This window comes from Haplochromis burtoni, unplaced genomic scaffold (assembly GCF_018398535.1).
Source record: "Haplochromis burtoni strain Fernald_Lab_line unplaced genomic scaffold, NCSU_Asbu1 Contig_26, whole genome shotgun sequence".
NCBI lineage: Eukaryota > Metazoa > Chordata > Actinopteri > Cichliformes > Cichlidae > Haplochromis > Haplochromis burtoni.
The window spans coordinates 2506676-2527096 of record NW_024582387.1 but is presented as its reverse complement, the minus strand read 5'-3'; the positions used below and the strand labels follow the sequence as shown (position 1 = coordinate 2527096).

At 37.6% G+C, this 20421-nt stretch overlaps 1 protein-coding gene across 1 annotated transcript; it reads left to right on the top strand.

Annotated features, from left to right (window-relative positions):
• Positions 1–2242: 2242 nt before the first annotated feature.
• On the top strand, positions 2243–18652 carry lrig2 (leucine-rich repeats and immunoglobulin-like domains 2). Its single transcript, XM_005917910.3, has 18 exons — positions 2243–2932; positions 3292–3366; positions 3717–3851; positions 4233–4376; positions 5629–5772; positions 5955–6098; positions 6348–6491; positions 8243–8323; positions 8703–8774; positions 8949–9017; positions 10405–10568; positions 10920–11231; positions 11590–11871; positions 12657–13097; positions 13255–13407; positions 13830–13970; positions 14425–14688; positions 15544–18652. The coding sequence occupies exons 1-18, from the start codon at positions 2745–2747 to the stop codon at positions 15774–15776; spliced, it is 3186 nt and encodes a 1061-aa protein (XP_005917972.1). The 5' UTR covers positions 2243–2744; the 3' UTR covers positions 15777–18652.
• Positions 18653–20421: the final 1769 nt, after the last annotated feature.

Below are 20421 nucleotides of genomic sequence, written 5' to 3'. Positions count from 1 at the left end.
ATCCATGCATGTTCCTTTGAAAAACCACTGGTGACAAAACATGGGGTCACACTGCACAGCTCAATGACTTTAGGGTGGCTTAGTCACAGGATGCCATCTTTACACTAAGTTAGTTTGACAAATGTCTGCCCAGTGTGGTCATAGCAAAGTGTAAATATCTAGGAGCAAAAACAGCTTGTGAAGCAGTATGCTACAGAAGTCCCTACACTGTAGAGTACTCATGCACACAGGAAAAATGTTTGGAAGTTAGAGACTGCTTCTGAAAACATGTAATGGCAAGACATCAGCAGTGCCAAATGTCAGCTGGGGTGGGGTAAAGTGCTATTCAATTGGAGTTTCAGGTTATGGTTTCCTGGTCCTGCAGGTTAGATTAAACCTTTTCTCTTCTTTTTAAAATTTTATAGTTACATGTTCGAAGCAAATCAATCATTTTTCTTCTTTCAGCTGCTCTCTTTAGCGGTTGTCACAGTGGATAATCTACCTCTATCTCACTGCAACTTTAGGATCTTCCTCTATTACACCGTTTCCTCCTTCACTACATTTGTGAATCTTTTCTATTATCTTCCTCTTTCCCTCCTGTCTGGGAGCTCCATATATATCCACTATCTCTCCTCTGCACATGTCCAAACCATTTTGACCGTGCTTCTCTAACTTTGTCTATAAATTGATCTGATATACTCATTTCTAATCCTGTCCCTCCTGGTCATTTCCAGTGAAAATCTTGGCATCTTTAGTTCTGCGACATCCAGCTATGCCTCACATTCACATCTTTTGACAGTGCTATATTTTCCAACCTCTCTCTCTTTCATTCACATGTGTATTCTGTCTTGCTTTTACTGACTTCTATTCCTCTTCTCTCCTGAGCATTCCCCCACCTGCATCATACGGCTCTCTTCTGCCTGCTCCCTACTCTCACCACAGATCACAATGTCATATGCAAATATCATAGTCAAATTGTTTTCCACTGACTTCCCCCTTACCGATTTGCTGCATTCATCCATCCTCTTTCTCCCTCCCTTGCTCCCTGCTCTCTCTCTCTCTCTACATTAATTAGCTCAACAGAAAAAATTCTTATAAAATTTAAATTGAATGAGTTGAATTGGCAGCTGTCTAAAGACTCAATAATTCTCTTCACAAATATAAAATTTTATTGCTGGGCTGTTGTATTATTTTTTGATAAAGCCCACTTTATTCTACCGTATTCTATTCTATTCTATTCTATTCTAATTGTCAAGTGTCAAATTCTATATTTAATGAATTTGTTAATTGCAACAGAAACATTTAGCAAATTTGCCCAAGTATGATGCTTATCTCACCGTGTGCATAAAGTAAAGCACTGAAGTTCACATTAAATTCTGAGCTAACCACATCCCCCACCCCACCCATTCAGTGTTTATTTATTCTAGAGGGAAGTATTCTAACACAATGGATAACACTAGAAATCACAGTTAATCTATTTAAAAATAAAGTATTAAGTTAAGATCACACAGTCCAAATCTTTTTATATACATAAACAATTAAAAATATCAATGAGTGCATTTAGGCAACCAAACAACTTTCATATATCATCAATTATAACGATAGATTATATATTCACAAATCACACTGGTGCTGCTTTTTGTCTTTGTAGTGGAGTATAAATATGTAAAGCAGTCATTGTAGGATCATAATAATCAGTTTAATGCTTTTAGAAATTATAGATTCTTTTTTTTTTTAACTTTTTTTTTTACTGCACACTCTTTGTTATTTCTTTTATTGTGTATTCTTATTTTACTTCATTTTCTGATTTGTATTTTTATATTGCTATTGCTACTACTTACTCCCTCTACTCACAGATAGGCCTTCTTTATATTGATATCTATCTATATATATATATATATATATATATATATATATATATATATATATAATACGTAATATAGATATATAGGAAGATAAAGATATATATAGCTTTATTAAGAGATAGAAATAGCATGATCTATAAGTTTAACATGATGAAACACATATGTGTTTGGAACTGTGAAAATGCGACCAATCAAAACAAAACCTTTTCCTAAATCAAAAAGTAGATTTTACCACTAACAACCGCGAGGATCTGGAATACTATTTCATACTTCAATAGTTCTTAAAAACTTTTTTCCTGCAAACAGAGTGTCGGACAAAAACACGATCCAATCAAAACGACGCAAATGGTTGACAAGCAAAATCACGGACCAATATAATAACTGTAAACATGCTGTAGAGGGGCGGGCTTAGGGTATCCTGTGTCATCAACTCACGGGGCTTTGTTGTTCTTTCGGGATGGAAAGACGGGACAAAATTTCTTTAATTCTTTGTAAACAGTCTGAGTTAAACGCCCGTAACATTTCATTTGGATCAGTATAATCAAAAGCGGTTATCGTACGGATTTGAACTGATCTCTTCTGGTGAAAAGTGGCGTGTTTGTGGGACCAACTCAGTTCAGCGGTGAGCTAGCTAACCTCTCCGGGAGGGTGTCCTGGCTGGAGCGGAAGGAATTCCAGCCACTGAAAGAAGAGCAGAAATCTCTGCTGGGATGCCCCGCTTAAGTTGGAAAAAACTGCATTTTACGATTCCACCTGGAATCGTGACGATATAAATCTTAAATATGTGCTTGCTTGAATGGTCGTAAACTACAAAAACAACTCTGTGGTTTTATAAGTGTTAAGTTAACGTGCCAGTTCTAGCTAGCCACGTAGCTAACTCTCAGTGGGAAGGCATTTAAAATGGCGGAAGGCTGGCCCATTCCTTCGGCCTTTATCTTCATGCTGCTAAGTTTGGGTGCCTGGGCCAGTGAGACTTGTCCTGCTCCTTGCTCGTGTTATAAAACAGAGGATGAGGTTCATATTCTGGACTGCAACAGAAGAAGGCTGTCGATGGCTCCAGTGGAAGTCCCAGATGGGATAACCCAAGTGTAAGTACACATCTGGATGAACATAACTGAAGTTAGCAGAGCTAGTCCTTTACTGAACCGCTGCACTGATTGGTTGCTCAATAAAAGATTGGGTAGTAATATAGAGATACAACCAATTTGAATACATTTTAACCACTTAACCAACACCTTTGAGTATTTTAAGGATAGGTAAGATTATTTTTGGAAATATACTCGTTGTTTGTAACTTTTGTTTTGTCATGAAGAAAAGTGTGATATATAAACCTCTGCTCCCAGTTTATAAGGGACATCAGATCTCGAGTAAATTTGTTTAAAATCTCAGTTATGTATGGCTATTTGACTGATGCAACTTTTTCATTTTTGTTTAAATTTGATTTCAGTACTTTGAATCACAATGAGTTGACTGTTTTTCCCTATCTTGGCGATGTCTCCTCAAACATCACAGGACTTTCTTTGTAAGTACAAAATCCTCTTCAGGGTTTGTTTTCAATTATGTTTTTTTGGTCTTTTCTATCAGCACTCAAACTAATTATTAAAATATTCCTTGAATTCTTCTGCACATTTAAACACTTTGTAAAAAAATATTTGTACAGTATTTAATGTTGGCTGAATTTTTATGCTTTGTTTGATGTTAGATTAAAACATATTTATACAAAAACAGTGGAAGACACCACCAGAGTCAGTCTTTTGTTATTTTCCCCCCAATTCTTTCACCATGTTAATAATATTTTAATTAGACTAAGAATGCTTTAGTAAGCATTGACATCATTAAAACGAATACCTTTTTATATTTGATATATTTCAGAGTCCACAATCGGATCACTGAGCTGTCAATGCTTCAGCTACAACCATATGTTTCCCTGGAGACACTGGACCTTACATCCAATTCCATCTCTGAGCTCAAAGTTGGATCCTTTCCATCTATGCAGCTGAAATATCTGTAAGTCAAAGTCATCTTTATTATCAGTACTTGGACAGTGTGTGAGACATGCAGTGTTAAAATATGGTTTAACTATACATTGACTTGCTTGTATGACAGTGAATAAGTTTGCAATTGGAAACATTCTGTGTAATACAACAGTAAGAAGATATTCAGAGGATTGCAGGAAACACATTAGAGCAAAGCGTCACATGCTCTTACCAGAGTACTGAAAACACCTTGTTTTGTTCAATTTGACCTAGAAAGCATTTTATTGCAAAGCAACCATTTTTGTAAATATTTACTTCACACAGTATGCGTAACTACAAAGGAAAAAATATTCCTTCTGCTAAATTTGGCAGTAATGTTTTTTCTTTTTTTCTTTTTTTTTTTATCTCATAGTAATTTAAGCAACAACAAGATCAGCGTCCTGGAGCCTGGCTGCTTTGAAAACATCTCCAGCTCCCTGTTGGTGCTGAGGCTGAACAGGAACAGATTGACTGTGCTTCCATCCAAAGTCTTCAAACTTCCACAACTTCAGTTCCTGTAAGTATAATAAAATGCTGTAACATTATCACTCAATTGGTGAATTTTAATTTATATCACAGATGCTCTTATTTTACTCAGTTTTACGCAGTTTTACAGTTAGGTTTGTAAGTTATTGGACATTAAAACTTAAAAAAAAAAAAGATTGCTTCTGTACACAACCGTGGATTTTCAAGTTAAACAATTAAGACAGAATTGAAGCTTTAACACACATCGTGCCCTATTTACAGAGGATAAAAAATAATTGGACCGTTGCCTGACAGTTCCATGGGCAGGTTTGGCCTTCTTCCTCATTATTTAATGACAAATTAAGCTGATAGAAAGATAGAATTGTTTCCAAGAGTGTAACTTGCATTTGGCTGCTTTTCCCAGAAAATCTAAATATGAAGTCCAAAGAGATATTGATGCAAGTACGGGGGGGTGGAAAAACCACAATAAACCAATTTGAGAAAAAGAGCCAAAATTTTATGCGTGGCCAAATCTACAATCTGGTACATTCTTTAAATGAAGGAATGAACCATTCAGCTCCAAAAGACCTAAAGGCTTGGACGACCACAAAAGTGAGTGATTACACAGTTCTTCCCTTGGTTACATAAAACTCTTTCACAACATCTAGCGTAGTAAAGAGCAATCTTGAGGGGATAGGTGTTTCATTGCTAATGCCTACAGTTAATAGATGCCTTTATGGATGTGAATGCATCATGTCAGTCACCTGTTCTGAAACTAACAGAGCATACCTTTTAGTTACTGAACACAAAACCTAATTTAGAAAGACCCAGACACAAGTAGCAACTGAATGCAGCTGCAGCAAACATTTGGCAGAACATCTTAAAGTTCGAAACACAGCATTTGGTGGTGTTTGTGCATTTCAGATTTCAGGCAGTCTTTGTCTGCAAATTGTTTTCAACAAAGCAGTAAAAACAATCCTTATGTAAAATTATGTTAGTTTGTCCAATTATTTCTAAGCCTCTGAAAAAGCCACACTATGTATAAAAATGGCCATAAATCTTAAACAGTTAATGCAAAACATTTCTAAAACCTTTGTAATTAAAAGCCTGCAAGTCTTGATCACATCTTGATTTGTATAATTTTTAAAACCACTGGATTTAAAATCGAGCAATGTGGTGTTGTACAGAGGCAAAATTCCAAAAACCTATGGATCCAAATGTTCCTATTCGAGAAGCTCTGTTGTGTGAGTTTGTTTATGTATAAAAACACTTGGTTAAAGAAAATGGATTCTTTGTGTTTGTAGTGAACTGAAGCGGAACAAGATCAAAATTGTTGACAGCCTTACATTCAAGGGGATGGACTCCTTGAAATCACTGAAGATGCAGAGGAATGGCATCACTAAGCTCATGGATGGAGCCTTTTTTGGACTGAACAACATTGAAGAATTGTGAGTGCAATCTTTTGGACTTTGGCAATATATTTAGCAAAAAATGTGCAGCACCTATGAAAAAATCTTGCTGAAAAAAATCTTCCATAAAATGTTCTCACCTATGGTTCCCCCTGCAGATATGTTAAAACAATAAATTGATTTAATACAGTTATTTTTGTCAATAATGTCGCCCCCCCCAGGGAGCTAGAGCACAACAACCTAACAGAGGTTAACAAAGGTTGGCTGTATGGCTTGCGCATGCTGCGTATCCTGCGGGTCAGCCAGAATGCTGTTGGCATCATTGGACCAGACGCCTGGGAGTTTTGCCAAAAGCTTGAGGAACTGTGAGTCTGTTTGCTTCGTTGCTACAATCCCAATGTAGCTAAGAGTACTTGGAGCAGTTACTGTTATCTTGCTGCAGTGTGTTTGTCTGGGCTGGTTCAATGAGGTCTAGCTTCTACCTAATGCACCATATATGGTGTTTTTGTGAAAACATCTCATTTCATCCTTAAATGTGGACTAATATTACCATACAGAACATAGGGAAATTGTTTTTAGTTAATGTTTGTCATATTTGTGGTTTCTTTGAACAGAGACTTGTCTGGCAATCATCTGACTAGACTTGAGGAGACAGCTTTTAAAGGTTTAGATTTCCTGGAGAGCCTGAACCTGGGAGAAAACTCTATCAGCCATTTGGGAGAGGGAGTGTTCAGTGGCCTGTCAAGTCTGCGCACCCTGTAAGTGCAATGCCTGAATCTGTCTGCAGTATGTGTTTATTATTTGTGGTTAGAAGTTTAATGAATCTCTGTAAATGAATTAACTCAAGTCCTGTTGGCTCTGCATTCTCATTGAAGGCTTCTTGCAAAAGTAGGTCTGCACTTGTTTCTTTCTACATTTGTAGTTTTAGTTTTTTGTTCTTGAATTCTTTCCAAGTAGTTCAGAGAAAACTGTAGAAAGTACCACTATTTCAAGTCCCCATCTTATTGTAGTGCCATGCAAATCTTTTGTTGTCAATGGTGCACATTTAGATTTAGATTAAACCACTCTGTGTGTGTTTTCCATAGATTTATGTTTTTCCAGCGTTGTGTTCTTTGTCCTGAAATTTACTTACACACAATTGTGATTCTTTTTTTTTTTTTTCTTCTTCTTTTTTTAATTAGTTAAAATGTGAAAAATCTACGTGAGGTGTGTGCATCTCCACCCAGATAGTAAAAGTTTCAGGTTTACAATGTTTTTGTCAGTAGCCTCTCAACATTCATGTTGGAGAGGCTTCACTGTCAGAAGCACTTGTTGGTTGATCTAGACCACATGTTGGCAACCTTCAATATCAAAAGGGCCATTTTAGGCCCTTCCACCAAAAAACGGGAGAAAAAGAGCTGCGCACGGGGCTGATGGGGTATTGAGGGGGACTAATGTAATTGGGAGAAGATAAATAAGTACATATAGTGTATGTATTAATAGGGTTGGGGTTAGCTCTAATCCTAAACTGCAGCTTTTCAAAGGGTATCTTTTGGGGTTGGACAGTAAAGTGACTGGAGAAAAAGGTAGCAGGAAAGATTTTGGTATGAAGATGGTTAGCAGCAGGGAGATTCTCTTTGGTCTCATCTGTTGTTGTATCATGATGTTCTGGTATTGAGTCAGGCAATTTCATCTTCACCACTTTAATGTAAGGGCTGGGCAAGGTTACTGTACTGGAATTCCTGGATAGCACCACTGTTTTGACTGCCGTTAAAGTGCTTTAATGCTACCTCATGTAAAGAATGTGGCTTTATGTGACCATAACTTGCTTTACAAGTGGATTATTTGACACAGTCTAACACGGTTGTTGTTGTTGCTGCTGATCTCGAGCTAGGACATGTTAATGAGAGTTTTTCGGGTTTGTTTGTTTGTTTGCTTGTTTGTTTTAAAGTAAGGGCAGTATTTTAGGTTTAAAACCAAAGCTATTAAAATTCTGATTAGCAAAATATCAGCCCAATTAATCGAGTATATCTTCTTCATCCACAGTTTATCTGTGAGAAAGTTACGAACTCATTATTTGCTGCGCAGAGCTCTCTTTAAGCCAGTGAACTACAATGACAAAGGGGTTGCATTTGGGATTTTGACCATCTCGGGATCTTTCATGGGAGAGGGGAACTGGTGAGTGCAGAACTTCTTTCAGAGGTAGCCAGGCATGAGGAAAGAGAAACAAAAGAGCCCATGACCCATCCTGTAAACACAAGGCCTCCCTGGACTTGCAGTGGACCCATAAACTGTCTCGGTGCTAAACAGAGCCAATTATTTCCCCTCATCACAGCGGCAGGAGCAGCAAGCTGTGACATAGTGTGGAAGTATGGTGTCTCAGATTGTTAGTCTTCTAACGAAGAGTCACTGCTGCTGGCAACCCCAGTGGTGGTAATGTGTGCTCTTTGTTCTTTGCAGGAGAAGCCTTTAGATGTTCAGCCTGTGTGTACTATGTTTAATATCTAATATGAGTCTCTTTGCTTTTCAGAGATATCCGTAATAATGAAATCTCCTGGGCCATTGAAGACTCCATTGGTGTATTTGATGGCATGAAGAAGCTAAACACTCTGTGAGGGCATGATATGAATTTTAAAAATTGTATTTTTATATATAGTATGCAAGTTTGTAAAATGTTTTTGTATTTAGAGAAATAGAGCTGGTTTATGTTAAGATACTTTACAGTGCATCAAACAAATGGCTGCACAAATTTTCAGAAAGGTTAAATTATATTGTAATGTTTAATATACTACATATCTGTTTTTAACACATTTGATTTATTTAGTTCTCCAATTTATTTCAATTTGCAGTGTAATTTGTTTCAGATATTATAGCAGCCTTCACAAAAGCTGCTGGAGCAGTGACTTGTATTTGTAATAAAGGATGGCCTAGGAGCAGGCTAGTTTGAACTGTTCACTTGGCCTCGTGTGAAGTATCTTTATTTTTTCCAGAATCCTACAACAGAACAAAATCAAATCCATCACAAAGAAAGCGTTTGAAGGCCTGGAGGAGCTCGAGCACTTGTGAGTAAAGCCCTTATCTAATACTTTTTAGCCATGCTGTCATTTTGATATCTATTATTAAATGTTTAAACATAGCAGAAAGGTTTATTGTCCTGTTGTTGCTTTACACTTCTGACAAAAATGTCAATTTGATCAAACTGGTGTGTTTAATCCATGTTTGTGTCCCATCTTTAGGGACCTCAGCAAGAATGGTATCATGTCGATACACCCAGAGGCGATGTCTCATATGAAGCTGAAAGTGTTGTAAGTAAAACAAAACCAAACACAGAAATATCCTACAGCTCTCATGCACATGTATTAGCTGGTATTTTCCTGTGTTAATGTTTGTTAGACTGATTTATTGTTATTGACCTCATTAAAAAGGAATTACAATGATTAAGAAACACTGCAGGGGCAGTGATTTACATTTTAAATTGGCGTCACTGAAGCTTTTAAACAGGGAGTCATTGTTGATCCACCATAGCAATTTTAATTTTGTTGCCCCATTTAAAATCTTTATTTATTTATTTGGTTGGTGAAATTTAAGGCTAAATATATTTACTGGGTTTATATCTCCAAAAGTTGATTCCGTTCATCCGGACGTAGTGTTTTGTGGGAGAAACGTTTCGTCACTCATCCAAGTGACTTCGTCAGTCTCAGCTGACTGCAGCTTTTTTTGGGGTTTAAAAGCCACAGAGACCCGGTGTTTAGAAAAAATGCGTCTCAACTGCTCCGATACTCCTGACACATACGTCCAGATGAACAGAATCAACTTTTGAAGATTTACTTTCCTGGATGATTGAGAATGCATCAAGATACTGGGTTTATACTTTTTTCTTTTTTTTTTTATTCGCAGTTGGCCAAGCAAAGACTTCTGATTTAGTTTTTGAGTTGCAGCAGCCTTTACTTAGTTGGGACAGCTGTCTCCTGTGTGCGAGGAAAGGGGGTGGAAATGCAAAGTCTCTCACTGTTTTGAGCTTTTGATCAACCCATCTTAGGAGTGTCTCTCAAGCAGTGGCTGGCTAAATGCCCCAGCTGCTGTCAAACTGACAGTACTCATATCCTCTTGTTAGTAATTAGTCTGGTACCTTAATAGAATTTAACAGTATCTGCTTTGCAAGCGGATAAAGTGGCTTGGTTTGATAACTTGACTAGAAGAAGATGGCAGCATTCCTCTAATTAAAATGTATTTTTGTACAAAAAAAATAGAGCGCAGTTCTGGAGGCTTTTTATAGCCTTGAATCCAATTTCATGCCACAATTTAGATCCTTTTGCCATGGTCCAGCTGACAGGTTGACTAAAAGGCTTTATAAACAGATTTAGATGTTCACCAATAACAATTCCCTGTGTGTTTCACAGGAATATAGCTTTATTTGGAAGCTATATAAGCTTTATTTAGATATCTGTAAATGGCTCACTTTAAATTATTTAAGATTAAATCTTCTTTTCAAGTTAGTATGTGGAGGTTTCTTTTCTAAAAGAATAAATTCTATTAACTCTCTGAAGAGTGAGTTCAGATGAATCCCTGAAATCCCAGATTAATTTTCCCTTTATTTCCAGTGGTTCAATCTCATACTTCATTAGTAGAATCATTCCGTCTTATATTACTATGAGTCATCTCATGTTTCCCAAATTACTCCTCTATTCTCAGTGTCCTGAACACAAGCAACCTGCTGTGTGACTGTCACATGCAGTGGCTGGGTCCTTGGTTGACAGACAGCCAGTTCCAGCAGTCTGTCACTGCTATCTGTGCCCATCCTGTGAATCTGCTCGGTCGCAATGTCCTGTCCATCAGCCCGGAAGAGTTTGTTTGTGGTCAGTCTTTTTTTCTTGTTTTAATTATTCCCAGCCTGCCATTATAGATTCTGTTGAATAAGCACAAAACATATAAAACAATGTTTATTGGTATATGGAAGAAAAGACTAAAATTATTATTTATTTTGGATGTTTTGAGTGTCCAGCGGATTATTTCACTTAAAAAGATCCAAAATACGTGAAAAGTTGTTTTGTTTTTTAACTTGTCATTTTTTGAAAAGCTGTATTTGTTTTTTGATACTGTGTTGCATTCTGGTGGAGCTTAAAATCGTATATATATATATTTCAGTTAGAAAAATGTTTCTTTTATTTCTTTTGTTTTTATTTTCCCAAACACATGTGCCTACACAGATGATTTCCCCAAGCCTCAGATCACAGCTCACCCAGAGACGTCTGTTGCACTGCGGGGAAACAATGTGACTCTGAGCTGCATTGCGTCCAGCAGCAGTGATTCACCAATGACCACAGCCTGGCGGAAGGATGGGGAGGTGCTGTATGATGCAGAAGTGGAAAATTATGCCCGGTACCAAGAGGGAGAGCTGATCTATACCACTGTGCTTCACCTCCTCAATGTGAACTTCACCGATGAGGGGCGTTACCAGTGTGTGGTCTCCAATCACTTTGGTTCCAATTACTCCAACAGGGCCAAGCTTACTGTCAATGGTGAGGATGTGTTATCTCTTTAAATGAACGTGATCAGTGATTGCCCGTTCTTTTTTGGTTTGTTTGTTTGTTTTTTTGGAGGTTTTTGCGTCTTGTTCACTTACCCTGTTTAGGCTTTGGGTTGCTGGTTTTGCCAATTCACTGCAATATATCTGCATGAAGTTGAGACTTGTATATAGTTTATTTGTTAAGTAGTATTGCTACCCATTTGACAGTACAGTAACTGGGGAAAAAATTAAATAAGAGAGAGGTACCCTAAGGTTTTATCTCGTTTTCATACATATATGGTATATATCAGTATTTGTTTCTGTCTGTACCATTGTATTCCACCCTTGACTTTCTATTTTTTGTCTTTCAGAGATGCCTTCCTTTCTTAAGACCCCCATGGATCTGACAATCCGGACCGGGACTACAGCCAGGCTGGAGTGTGCTGCTGAAGGCCATCCATCACCACAGATTGCTTGGCAGAAAGATGGAGGCACTGACTTCCCTGCTGCCCGAGAGCGCAGGATGCATGTGATGCCTGACGATGACGTCTTTTTCATTGCTAAAGTGAAAACAGAAGACATGGGAGTGTATAGCTGTACCGCTCAGAATGCTGCTGGCAGCCTGTCGGCAAATGCTACGCTGACTGTTCTGGGTGAGTCAGCCATCTGATTAACTGAGGTTTTTTTTTTTTTTATTATTTAATCTACTGGGGTCATTTCACTACTCCAATTGGCCGCTCATTTATGTCTGTTGCTCATTACAAGCTCTTGTTTATGTGTTGCCGCCCTGGCAGTTTTAACTAATGATGACGTAAAAGCAAAAATTCCACATGGCCTTGTTATAACACGACCATATGGAATATTTAAAGGAGACTGCCTGGCGCATATCCGAAATCAAATATAGTATTATATTTCTTAATTAATGTACTTGCAAAATGTGACTTGAGCTACTTGCAGGAGTATATAATGACTGACTGACTGTCCAATTGGCGGAGTTTGTGATCAATCATTAAATATTAGTGCTGGAGAAAAATTGTTTAAAAAATAGCACACATCCATCTGAACTGGCCACGGATGACTTAAGTTCAGTGAGAGACTGAGATTACCAAAAAGCACCACTGAACGACACAGGAAATCTTTCCTGCCTGTGGCCATCTCCCTGTACAACGCATCCACTTAACACACTGTTTGCTGCTACAACTACACAGGTTTCTTTTTCAGCTATTTATTTATGAGTGACTTATGTATGTATGTATATATATGTATATATTGTACTATTCTTAGTTAGTGTATTGTCTGTCTTGTCTTAATGTTGGTTTATAATGGAGCACTGTAACAAAAAATAATTTCCCCCAGGGATCAATAAAGTATTCTGATTCTGATTAAATCAAAAATGAGTTCATCCTCTCTTCTTCTTTTTTCCCCTTTTCCTCTGCAGAAACCCCGTCCTTCATGCGGCCACTGGAAGACAGAACAGTGGCCCGGGGTGAAACTGCTGTGCTTCAGTGTATAGCTGGAGGCAGCCCTGCTCCTCGTCTCAACTGGACCAAAGATGATGGGCCTTTGGTCCTAACAGAGCGCCACTTCTTTGCTGCAGCCAATCAACTTCTTATCATTGTTGATGCTGGTCCAGCTGATGCTGGGAAATACACCTGCATCATGTCTAATACTTTGGGTACAGAGCGTGGCCACATATACCTGAGCGTCTCGCCATCACCAAATTGCGATACAGGCACAGTGTATGACCAGGATGCCTGGACCACTGTGGGCATCGTGGTGATTGTGGTGGTGTGCTGTGTGGTTGGTACTTCGTTGGTCTGGGTCATTGTAATCTATCACATGCGTAGGAAAAGTGAGGACTACAGTATTACCAACACAGGTAAGTAGTGTGGACACACAGCCATCTGTCCTGTAACATAAATGTGCCTTATTGAAAGCTTAATCCAGAAAAGATGGCTGTTTGTAAACTGAAATGTTTCCGTGGACACTTTGTTTTGAAGTCATGACATAGAACTGAAAATATGTTTCCGTTACAGATGAGATGAATTTGCCAGCAGATATTCCCAGCTACCTATCCTCTCAGGGTACTTTGTCTGAGCCTCAGGAGGGTTACAGTAATTCTGAGGCTGGGAGCCACCAGCAGCTTATGCCTCCCCTCTCTAATGGATATGTCCATAAGGGCACGGACGGTGGGTTACCTGCACTTTGAGTTTGAAACAGAAAACAATCGTTCCCTTCTGCATCTACAAACCAAACTGGATATTTCAGTAGTATCCTGTCAGTATTTATGAAGGATTTTTCTTGTGCTTTAATGTAAACTTTAAGTGGCATGAACCATTTCTTTTAATGTTAGTGGTCTGTTGAAAATTAGTCAGCAGTCTAGTTTAAAGTCTGAGGGTATGTCAACATTGTGATCACAAGACTGCACAGTCTTGTAAACAAGTCAGTGCTGAGATGACAAAAACAGAAACTTCCCATTTTATAATGTACCTTTTAAGGGTTCGGTTGTTCGGGAAATTCCAGTGTCTCTTAGGTTCCTATTCCTTCATTTATGTTTTGGATCAGCTCCCCGCTGAAATAAAACTGTAACTAATTATCATGTTGCTCCCAGGTGTGTGTTATGGAGACACAGGCAGTGAGGTGGAAACTGAAGGGAACAGCATGCTGCACTGCAGGGTTGGCTCGCTGTTTACTGGCCGTAGCAGTTTCCACCCCGGGGAGCCTCGTGAGGGACTAGCTGGAGTCCCCCCAGGTGAGTGTCATTAACACAAGTGTTTGGGCTTGCTGCCTCACCAGCAATGGCCTTGGCTATAGGTATTATATTTCTGCACTGACTCTTAAAGCAATTAATTGATTTAACAAATTTGTGTTCTGTAGTTATTGTTTTAATGCCATCAACAGCTAAGCCAACCAACCAAAATATTGAAATGCAGCTAAACCTAAATATACATAATCTTTAAATGTGTACTGGTTTGTATGCAGACTGTTTTAAAATTTAAAATTCTGTTCCAGGTCTTGTCTATAAAAAAACAAAAAGAACTTCAGAGTTCTTTTCAAACTGTGGAACCATATAATCCACCTTTCATAATAGTTTTGCATAAAATGTATTGCCATAGTAGTTTTGAGAAGAATCTTAAGTACCAAGAATCTTAATCTTGGTATGACACCAGTCATGTGCTTATGTAATATTTGTTCTTTGTTGCCAGGCGGTGCAGGTCCTCTAGTCATTTGCTCTGACTGCTATGACAATGCCAACATCTACTCTCGCACGAGGGAATACTGTCCCTATGCTTATCTGGGGGAGGATGATCCACTGGACAAGACTGTGCCAGGTCTGAAGGAGAACCTCAGTGAGCATGCCCAGCATGAGGACGCAGCTCTGAATAGCCTCACTAGCAATCAGGACTCTTCTGTCTTTTTCACCTCACATGATAAAAGACTAAGCAGCCACACTCCTCCAGAGCACTATGGTGAGAGTTGTAAACAAAAAGTTCAGTTCTACTTTTTAAATCAATATGTTTACATCCTAAGTTTATTGCAAACTACCAAGCCCTTCCCACTGAGGCAATATTTTGAAACTTTTCACTCTGACATCTAATACCTTCTTCAGTGTTAACAACATATTATTTGTAGGCTCAAGGTTGAATTTTGCAGACATCTTTTTACACATAATGAACATTTCGGACATCAGTTCACATGTTCAATAAATTTGAGATTTTCCAGTGAACAGGTAAAAAAATACTGGAACACACCTGAGTTGAGTTTGCAAATGTGGCATCTCATCATTAAAACTGCATGATTCTGAAAGTTAGAAGCTAAAACTGATTGTGGAAAAAGTTACTTTGTGAAAGCATAACAACATCTAACTACACATTTAGTGTTTTGGTTTAGTAATATGAATATAATATTTGAAAATAAAAAGCCTTGGGCCTTGGGTACTAACAATGAAGGTCGAGGTCAAATGCTTAGCCAACCAAGGTACCAAGGCCCAGTATTTTGTTTTGATGTTTGAAGACGATTCATAAAAATTGGGCAATATAAAGTTTTTACTGATTTTTCACATTTGGTGTAACCTTGACGTTGAAATCGTGATAATGTTATTGGTATTTAAAATCACACAAAACCTGAAATTATATTTTGAAAACCCTTGATGCTAGATTTCTAAAAAAACAAAATAACAGAAGCGATTAAATACTTCCTTCGGGGGAGAATGATTTTAAATTCTTCTTGAACTTAACAGTTCTTTAAGGTAAGACAAGCCAATGCAAATAGCACTGAATGGCACTATTGTTGTAAACAGCTATTGTTGTTGAATGTCTTTGCAGATTCACTTAGCAGGTCTTTCTGGAGAGAAGCAGGAAATCTATCTTCGAAGCCACCGCCTGGAGCATCCCAGATCCCAGTGACTGTACATAGGACGCCTCCTCTGACCTCTGCAACTGATGGAGCAGTAGAACAGAGTGAAGCAGAAGTGGGCTATTCACCCAGTCAATGCAACCAAGACCACAGAAGTGCCTCTAATAGGACTAACCCTCAGGAGCATCCAGCTCCCACATAGGGTTTTTCATTCTGGCCACATTCTGCCTCTGACACTTTGTTGCTGCAACCCCCCCATCTCACATTCACCCTTCACCCACTACCTCCAAAAAGACTCCTCATATTCTGCCAAAGATGCTCTCTTGTATGTTTACATTCCCCTTTAATCAAGAGGACATACTAGTGTGCTCCAGTGTGGAAAGACTTGCCACATCAGGCCAGATATGTGGACAGGTGATTAAAGTGACCTCCTTTCTGACATCTCCACTTCTGCAAGACCTCTTTCCTCCCAGAGCCTCCACTCTCCTTTGTTCTCACCCAAGTGAAAACTATGAATGTATGCTTTAAGAGCCATGTCAGATGCTGCCATGAGAGAACACAGAGACACGGTCGAGTCCTCACAAGCTCTCGTCTGGCCCTGGTACTGTGAGACTAACATATGCTGTGCCAGTTGATGTCATGCTGGCAGTTTTGTCTCATTATTCCTGGTACAGACACCTGTTGGAGCAGCCTAGATGACTTGAGAAGAAGTCGCTAGAATACTGCCTCTCAAGCGGGAAAAATGGGGGTTAAAGAGAGGACAGTGGTAGTTCCCTGACCAGCAGTTTTTGATGGATAATATTGGAAAGACCCTTGAAGGCATACCTACATTCCCACAGCCATCCTGACTGACTCAAACTATGCTATGGTATCCATTTATGCAAATCCCAGAGACATGACATCACAATATGGTGTATATTATGAATATATATGGATATATCGTATATTATCAAAACTTAGTTTTTTTTCTTTATGTCAAACGCAGTTGATAATTCCATATTTTATGTCTTCGTAATGATGAGCAGTTTGAGGACAAAGGGTACAGTTGTTGTTTTGGTTTGTTTGTTTTTTTGCACATGAAACAATCACAGTTTTGCTGTCGACCACTTTCAGTTATTGTCTAATGGATGGCCTTTTAAACAAGCATTCTCAGTAGCCTTGATCATGTGACATGATATTTTTCATGCTTTTTTTTTGTTTGTTTAAATACAGTATGCACTGATTTGTTTTCCCTTTTCTCCTATGTTAACAGGCACTTAATTTAATGGTGGCAAAAGTAATTATGCAGTGTGCATGACTTTTTTTTTTTTTTTTTTTTTTTTTAACAAGTCGATTTATCATCATAGTTTATTCTCTCAAAGCTATTGTTCCTTCTATGAATATTATGTAACCCTAGGTTTCCACTTAGGACTGTGAACATGAGAATGTAATGTATTATTTTATACATGTATGTATGTATGTATGTATGTGTACATAATACTAGTTATTAAATTCAAATGTTCTAATAATCCATTTGCTGACAGGTTTGATGGATGAGCTGCAGTAGCTTTGAAAACATTAAGCTTATTTGTTTTAGGTTTCTGTTGTCCCACAGCTATCCTCAAAATCTTATGTTCCTTCAGGTAGCAAGATAACATTTTTCTTGATAATGGGGTGTTATTTTCTTAGAATTGAAAGACGGCACTCCCAACAGCTGCCTGGCCTCAGCAAGCTGTGCTCTTTCCAAATAAGAGCTATTGTTATTCTTTTTTTTTTTTATTTGTTATTCTTTAGGTTTGCAAGCAAAAATGCCCCCGTTAAAAGAATGTCCTGTCCCATCAGTTTTGATCTAATGAGTTGTTCTTAAAGTCTTCTAGATTATTGCACTTTGAAGTTGTTCATCTATGATTGTTTCTGAGTGGTATTTACTCAGTATTATTAGAAAATTACACTTAGCTGCCAGTGTATTAGATAAACCTAGCAAAAATGAACTCATTCAAATAGTGTTATTTTGCCGTTTGCATACCATTTTAATGAATTTAAAGTGTTTTTATTTAAATTTTATTAGCAACTTATTCAACTGTGCAGTCATTTTGTTGGGTGTCGTTAAATGTGTTTGTGCTCTATACCAATGTGAATAGAAACATTGCTTGTATACAGTCAAATTGACTTCTCCATAATGATTATACAGTTGAGTAAATGCCTTACCAAAGTTTTTTTTTTTTTTTTTTTACTGAACAAGGCTAATGAATAAGGATTATCCTAACTGCATGAGTTTTTAGTTAGGTGCTCTAAATAAACTGGCAGCTGAGTGTATGTCGATGTTCATATTTTTCTAGACTTTTTTTTTTTTTGCATATAGTTGACCAACACACGTTTGAGAAATGGAGTATTCAAAGGTACTGAGTCGAGGCACAGAAAAAAATCACAAAGTAAAAAGTTCATCTACCATGCGCATTGTAATGCAGCTTGATGCTGTGTCTTCCATGTAATGTCAGAATATCTAATTTATGTGTCATCAGTAACTTCTCAAAAATGCATTGATTAATATTTTCCAAGAACTTCACCTCCTTGCTGGTACGTGCAGACATGAATTGTATTTTGTTTCCACTTTCTTCTACCCGCACATTCCTATAAATTCCTTTGAATAACATTAACTGTTATTGGCATCAACTTTCCCAGCCCCTCTGTATTTTTTCTATTTTTTTCCACATTTCTTTTTTTCGGTGGTGGCACATTTGTGTGTCGATGTTCCCAGACCGTTGGTCAAAGTCAATTTCATGCCCCTCTTAAGCGATACAAAAATTTAAATGAAAACTCACTGCGATAAGTTATCCTAATGAAGCTACATATCTGGGAGGCCGAAATCAATTCAGTGTTCAATACTTTTCACCAACGCAGCCTAAAATAATGTGCATTTGTTTTGTTTTCTGAAATGCCCTTTATGACTTTATACCAAAGTTTAGCAGTAACTGCTCTGGCAATATCCAATGCTGCTTTTTGTTTTTTACCTTGTTTCCTGTACATTCTGTAAAGCATGTCTAAAAAGCCTTTTTGTTACATAGCCATTATTCAAACATTAAACGTGAATTCTGATCATGTCTTTTGAATCTTTGTCTCCCTCTTTACTTAAAGTGGATTTTCTTTCTTAAGCTGTTGTTAAACATTTTCCAAAAACCTTTGGTTGCTCTCTGAAATGTAAATAAAAGCAACACGCTGATTTGCACATCCCTTAAGCTGCATCTTCAATTTAATGCAACATCTCAAATGTAGTGTTGATTTTGGAGGAATTCTTTCATATGTTAGCAGATTGGACAAATTGGTCCATAACTTACTGACAATTTTTGATGTGAAACAAAAGAACCCTGGGATTTTGCCTTGTACATAAATAATAATGAAGACGGAAAGAGTCAGGATCAGTCTGTACAAAAAAATCATACATCCATACTGAATGGCTGTGACTTTAGAACACTAAAGTGGGACTGCATTAAATCACACTTTTAATAACAAAGACCACTACACCGGCTCAGGAACAAATTCAAATGGAACATCACATGATGACAAAATTTCATTTAAATGACTTTGTACATGGCATGGCTGTTAATGCCAGGCGGACTGGTCTGAGTATTTTAGAAACTACAGATCCACTAAGATTTTCCTGCACAAACACGTGGTACTCGCAAGGTGTGTGTCAGTGAGCATGAATACCCAAAAGTTATTTACAGAGACCCAGGTTAAAGTGCTACCTTTATGGAAGTCTAATCAACTACATTTTCTCAACTGCCATGGTGATGCTACCACGGCCGAATTAGAATAACCAATTAAAAGTAAATGCAGAAACATTTTGACCAAGGCAAAGCAAACAAGCAAGCAGAGAACGCAAAATCAACACAGAAATGCACTACCCAAATCCCTCCCAGATCACTTTCTCCTGGAGTATGATACTGTGGATGAACGATAACAGTGATAATGTTAGCTGCTACTCCTTCATGCCATCTTGTACGACAAGGCAGTTGATTTTATTCAATTTTTCTTTTTATCAGTTCATATTTCAAAAGCCATCTGTGTGGATATGTGAGTGCAATAGTGCACATGGCATAGGCAACTTTCACATTTGTGAAGGCACCACTAATGCTAGACTGTAAGGATTTCTTTTCATTGTTCATATATTCATACTTGAATTGCACCATAGGTTGCCCTCCATATGATCCCATCCTTTTCAGGAAAGATTGCTTATTTTAGCAAGATAATATCAAAGCACTTTCAGCACCTTTACAGTGGCACAGCTCAGGTTTTAAATTGATGGACTATGAAAGGAAAAATAAAACAAAGAACCGTTAAGTAGCTGGAATCCTATATAAATTAAGTATTATTAGTATTATTAGTTGCCATGGCAACTAATAATACTAATAAACTAATCAAATAATACTATAAATGAAAAATAAATAAAATAAAAAATAAATAACTTCAACTTCATTTTTTTTACATTGTCTGTGAGAGGAGATGATTATTTTTTATCTACATTTAATATGGTGTTCAGGCCTCTTTTGGAAATGGTTTATGTGAATTCATAATGATATGTGACATTGATTGTGATTTTTTTTTTTTTTAAATCTGACCCCATCAATTTAATTTTAAATGAAAACCACTTCAAGTAGTAGTTTCTACTGGTTGTTATGGTATTTTTCCTTACTCTGACAGTAGGTAACTTGGAAGAAAAATCTAATTATGTGCTAGAAGGATTTAATTTTGGTTACAAATAACTACAGCACAGCTGTCTTAGAAACGACATGATTTCTGGGCACACCATGGAACGATTTAGAAGGCCACGACATCTATAATCTGGATTTAGTCATGTCAAGCCAACA